Below are 6,000 nucleotides of genomic sequence, written 5' to 3' on the forward strand. Positions count from 1 at the left end.
TTCTCCGGTCTCATCCAGATTCCAGATACGTCAAGTCTTCAGCAGTACGAAGTAGCGATGTGCAAGGAACTAGGTTCAACCTACGACAATGCGATGCTGTGATCAGGTGTAAACCGGCAGCGTCGCATAGTCTTGGTGGAACCTAATGAGGACGATGGGGCTCTCTGATCTGGAACACGAGACAAGGCGACCTATAACATGCCTCGCGATTCCCTTTAGGTCTCTTGAAGTTGAAGTTGAACTTGAACATTCAATTTTTACCCAAATTTGGTCAATCACGTGATGCGACTCAGAAAAGGAGCTCGCTACTCAGTTGGTACAGAGCGTAGTTGGTATGAGTAGCGTCGATGATGACTAATGTCTGTTTATACTAGGTACTATGTACTTCGTACACTAAAGTACCTGCTACGTGCTATCTAGTACCTCCTATCTCCCTAGATATACGTCCGATTATCGATGTAGGTATTCAAAATAAACGATCACAACTTCTCAGATTCGGCATTAGCTAGTGTGTTTATTTTTTGCCTTTGCGAGAGATCGATACCTCCGCAGCCAGCATCCACGCCGAGCCTCGGGTGCGCGGTCTTCCTTCAGTCTTCCTTCACCCCTCACGTGTGGTGTTGTCGGGATGGGAATTGGACCTATGTTATCACTTGCACTGCGTAGAAGAGGGCATTCCTCAACCACTGGCAGCAAGGACGCACCAGGTAACACCAAGCGGACACTGAGCCGCCAATGTCAGTTCTGCGAAAAGGCCATCTCTAAAACAAAACACCCGTTCCGACCTGAGAGAAGTCACGCGAAATAACATCCATTTCGTTGCGTACTGTGCAACAAGTTTTACAGATATGATAGTACGTCTGGATGAAAGCCGACTACTAGGATTAATCAGACTAGTAGTGCTCAAGTGACATGCTGTTGCGCCACGTAAAATCCCATGGCCCTGGTATATCGCCGCCTCGGAATGAGAACATACGTTCCAGCACAGCAGGTACCTAGGGGTCTAGTGGCTGGCCTGGCCTCGGACGACCACTCCAGCCCACGATGTGCAATGACCGAGTTAAGCAAATTCTATCAGTTTTGCAGATAAAGCACTATTCAATCCCAGCCATTTCTCGACAACGGCCACTCAGACTTTTTATGCCTCATGTGGAAGGCATGGCGGCGCTAGCGATATGTCGCACGTATAAGATCCCATCCCAACGCCCCTCTCTGCCATGTATGGAGACTTGCCTCTCCTGGCTAGCAACTCTTCGGGTGACTCGCTCGTGCCCTGGGGTCCGCTTTGGCTGGTTAGATATAACTTCCACCTTGATGCCTTGAATATATCAGTCTCTAGCATGCTGGATATTTCACAGCCACGCTTCTAGCCTCGTGTGGGGTTCCAAGATATGCTGTCAATTCTGAAAGACCAACTAGGCTTGGCTACGGAGGTTCGGCAAAGATCTAAGTCAGGCACTGATAAAGTCCGGGCTACTTGGTTTATCCAGATAGAGTATGATGGGCATGAAGATGGCACACATGGCGCCCACCAGCACGGGACAATTGATGCCAGTCACCGACGAGAATCAGTAGATTCAATACAATGTCGGGATACTTTTCGTAGTCGTATCACCGCTAGACTAAAAGCCCCTACATATGATCCGTCGCCCTATACAAAGTTCCTGGTAAGTTAGCTATGGCCTACATTGAGCTTTGACTACTCTAACAATGCTAACAAACTAACTCAGAACTTTCCATCCAGGTTTACTTTACAAAATGCAACCAGACTTTTCCTGTGATTCATGGACAAACTTTTAGAAACTCTCATGTACTATTGCCCATGACCTCTATTGGTAGTCTGCTGCTCGTATCCAGAGCAGCTGCAGCACACGAAACTAGGATATTCGAAAGGCTCAACAAAGCTATCCTCGCATCTGTGAGTTTAACTAAGCCTTGAGAGCTATAATGTCGAACGACTTTAACACAGTTGGAGAAGTCTCTCCTTTGACCTACGCGAAGCTAAGTCAATGATAAAAGCGGCCTTAATTAGCTAAATATTTAGATTACTACCTTATCTAGCATAGGTAGTAGGCGCGCTGACTGTAGCCATAGCTAACGTTCTGTCAGATCCCCGAGGACCTTGCAATTGATGAAGTGTTTCATGGTACCATCATCCCCTGTAAGCCACCTTACGTTATATGCGCAGGATTTTATACTGACAAGATATGTTAATCTTCACGGCCATCATGCATCACAACCAGCTTTAGAAGAATTACGATTGAGACCTCGGACATATCAGACAAGCTGCTTATGTTGTACTAACCGGGATCTCAGCACTCGTCAGCGAAAAGGAGTAGATCGGGCTGGTAGAATCCAGTTCAACTAATTTTACCATATTCTTTGATGCGTTGACATATTGGCACTTTACCTTGGCTCACCTTAATGGATCTACAAACAGAAACGACGCATCTAAGCCTGGTTTCTTTCTCCACATGATTAAAGTGCTTTGGCACACTGACTGGATGGAACTAGTGACAAACTTTGACATCCTCGAAAGTGCAGCTGGAAGGAATGGTCCAGACTCGCCCACCACACAGTATGATCTTGATTATGCTCGCCAGTGGGCAAATTCTGAAGCTACCCAGAGCTGCATGCACACGCACTGCTGCATTCGGTAGGTGTAATGCGATTAGATTCAGAACTTGCCATGCATATACAGGATATCCCGCACTGCCTGTTTCTCGGCGGCACTATGTCTTACAGCTATACAAAGTTCCACCATCCAGGGCAGTCAGAATTTTGAGACGGCTATCATCCAACCAATAGAACGTCAAAAGGCGAGGCAAATGCCTTTCCAGAATTACTGTAATGTGGGATTCCCGTTCCGAAACATCCATCAGTAGAGTATAATTCTTCAGGTTACGAAATCAGCGCGGCAGGTGAACAGTATGCCGCTGGTAATGTGCCATATCGGTCTCTACCAGATCTTGGCTCTGTTACTGGAATTATACTCACAAGTATTAACTTATTAGAAAGGATTAGACACTAGGAGTGGTGAGAAAGTATGCCGCAACGTTGTCGGCGTTGGCTAAAGGCGAAGGGGATGAAAACTGGGCGTTAATTATGAATAATAACTGAAGGCGTTGAGATATAAGTCAAAACGTATGTATAACCATTGGCTATTCTCAAAGGCGTTGTTGTACTTGAGCCATAACTCGAATTTCTCATTCTAAGAAGTCAGTTGGTACATCCGGTCGCTAAACAGCAAGAGATTCGCTGCTGGTTAAATTAGATCTTATCTAGGTATCTTTGTTCACGGTATCCCTGTCCGAGTAATTCTAGGTTGCCTACCAGTACATTTTACGCAGAGGCGTACGGTTCTATACCTACTTCTATCTTACGTCCGGTAAGATCCCACGGTCCTGATTCCCCACCAACGGTAGAAGATCTGCCACCCTAGAATATGGCGCCCAACATCCTATACCAAGTTATATCCCTTAGTTCTAACCAGCTAAACAACATACAAGGGAGTTTGAGTCTTTTCACCAAATTTAGATACACGACTCCCCGATGGCCCAAACGCCGCGTGTCAAAGTCATGAACTTTGAAACTATAATGATGCGCTTGTAGAATAGGATGCTTGTTCATGAAGAACAAGTAGTGGTTAACGTATTCATCACCACGATCAATATGAGCAAACAAGACAACCACGTGTTGCTTCTCTGGTGATTTTGGGTTTGGATATGGGATAAGTAGGTAGTTAGATGGGCGAGATTGAAGTTGGGCATGTAGAACTAAACTTGTATCCCGAAGTCGACGACGTAAAACCCAAAGTGTGGAAGATGTGACTATAAGGACTGGACCCCTTGATGCTTGGGCTGATTAACTTACTTTGTGCACAGCAGCAGGTTGTGGGGAAGTGTGGAATAGCTCCTGCTTATCCTATTCCTAGTTGTAAACCACCTTCTCCGGCAGCTTTCTAGTCTTCACTCTCTCCTAGCCGAGGACAAGAGTCGGAGGAAATCGTTATGGGTAAAGTATTGCGGTTTCTTGAGCCACCTCCAGGGGGGTCTGTCAACTCTTCAATTCTAGTAGTACTCGGCATTTTTGCAACTCTAAGAACATCACTATAAAGTCCTTTAATAAATAGAATTGAATCGAATTACGTCTTAAATCAGCCAAGCTCCCCGCCTAGGTACTGTACTTCTTCGTTTCTCTCTCTTAACTACATAAACGTAAATCTAACTGCAGTAACCCCCCCAACACATATTCTCCTCGGTGGAGCTATGTGAACATCACTACAGAACTAGACATACACGCCATTCGGGTAGAAAATAACCCCACATCAACGTGCCTTCCCATCCAAGTATCAAACACATCAAAATATATCCACAGAGCTCATTCCTAGAAAGTGTAGTGACGGCCAAATGGGACCTACTCTTTCTCGCGGAGGCGCAATGGCCGTGACCGGATTGTTGGATGCCACCGGCCCCCAACATGTATCTTGCGCTTATTGAACTCCACTACAACAAAGGTGACCTGCGACCATGGCCGCCCAGTCGAAAGCCAGACCACGGATAGTTTGCAAGTGTGTGTCCAGTATGTCATCCACTGGAAATTTGTGTGCTGAATCTACCGGTGGGAGCTGACCTTCGCCGCAAATAGGGTTATATGATGGCGCCCAGGGGACAAGTAACCCGGTCGTGCATTTGTTGGCGACCAACGAGGCTTTAAAGAGGCTCGATCTCGACGTTAGTAGGCATGGGGTCATCAGCAGAGGAAGTTCGATTCTAGAAGATGGGAGGCCGATTGGTGTTGGGGTGATTGGATGTCAGTAGTTCCACCGAGAGTCCTATTAGGTGACCATCATTACTTACTGTTCCTAGCGCCCGAGTGGTAATAAATGTTATAACATAGCCACTACCAAAAGGAGAGGATGGGATCAGAGGAGTTTGGTGGTCCCTTGGGGGAGAATATCATAAATGGGCTATTTAGCCACATGGGGCTCTCGACTCAGCTCGAGTGCTTGTACCAATAGTACTCGGTAAACAGTCCACCAACGCCGGGCTAAAATACACAAATTAAGACATCAAACCTATTTCCCACATAGTGTAGAATCAGTAGTCATCATCGCCACCTCCACCATCTCCTTCATCTCGGTCTTCACCATTGTCAAAGTACTGCTCGCCGTCATAATCGCCCGCCATCTCGTCGTCTTCGAATTCAGAGTCGACCTCTAAAGGGAATAATTAGCAAAATACAATAACAGAGGGGAACTCGATATATACCAGCCTCATCCTCAACCTCATCCTCGGCCTCCTCGATATCGTCGCCGTCGCCTGCAACCGAGAAGATTTTCTCTAAAACGGCCTTTGTCTTCTCCGATGGATCTTTCATGGACCCTAATATGAGGGCCTTCTTCTGCATTGCTCGATTGATAGATGTACGGACTTCTTCACCTTCGGCTCCGTCAAGTGTTGACCACAGTTCTTTAGGGAAAAGCTCCTTGCCTGCAAGGGTTAATATTTAGGAGGCTCGACTTATGTCGCATCTAGAAAAACACTCACTGAATGGACGGCCAGACAGCTTAGGTATATCATTCTTTTTTGGAAGATATCTCATGGAATATGTCTCAACACCCAGAAAAGGGTCCATATCAGCCTTGCGGTTTGTACCATATTGGCGGTTGAACTGATCCTCGCCAAAGGTCTTCGTTGGATGGTCCAAATTGCGCTTCGTCGATTGGGTATAAAGAGGTCCGCGGTGGATTTGGGTTTGCAGGTCTTTGAATTGCTTAATTTGCCGCTCTTCAATTTCGGTGAAGGGTGACGGTCTTTTCAAATTGGGATGCTTCTATGAACTTATTAGAATGGCCAAAGTAGAGACATTGAGAATACACACTGGGAATTTATCGGAGGGTTTGGTCTCAAGTCGGAGGTCGGCATCATATTCCCATGTTGCTCCCTTTAGGCCCCCATCTCTTGCTCCTCGAAATCCGCCTCGCCCGCCCCGAGACAT

General features: G+C 46.4%; 1 protein-coding gene across 1 annotated transcript; it reads right to left on the minus strand.

The window, feature by feature from the left end:
- Positions 1-5,099: 5,099 nt before the first annotated feature.
- Positions 5,100-6,000, minus strand: BP5553_09594 (uncharacterized protein; the record flags this gene model as incomplete). Its single annotated transcript, XM_032018217.1, has 4 exons — positions 5,100-5,218; positions 5,271-5,492; positions 5,550-5,835; positions 5,884-6,000. 4 exons carry the CDS (start codon positions 5,998-6,000, stop codon positions 5,100-5,102), a joined length of 744 nt encoding a protein of 247 aa, XP_031865516.1.

Source organism: Venustampulla echinocandica, assembly GCF_003357145.1.
Source record: "Venustampulla echinocandica strain BP 5553 chromosome Unknown scaffold_11, whole genome shotgun sequence".
Taxonomy (NCBI): Eukaryota; Fungi; Ascomycota; class Leotiomycetes; order Helotiales; family Pleuroascaceae; genus Venustampulla; species Venustampulla echinocandica.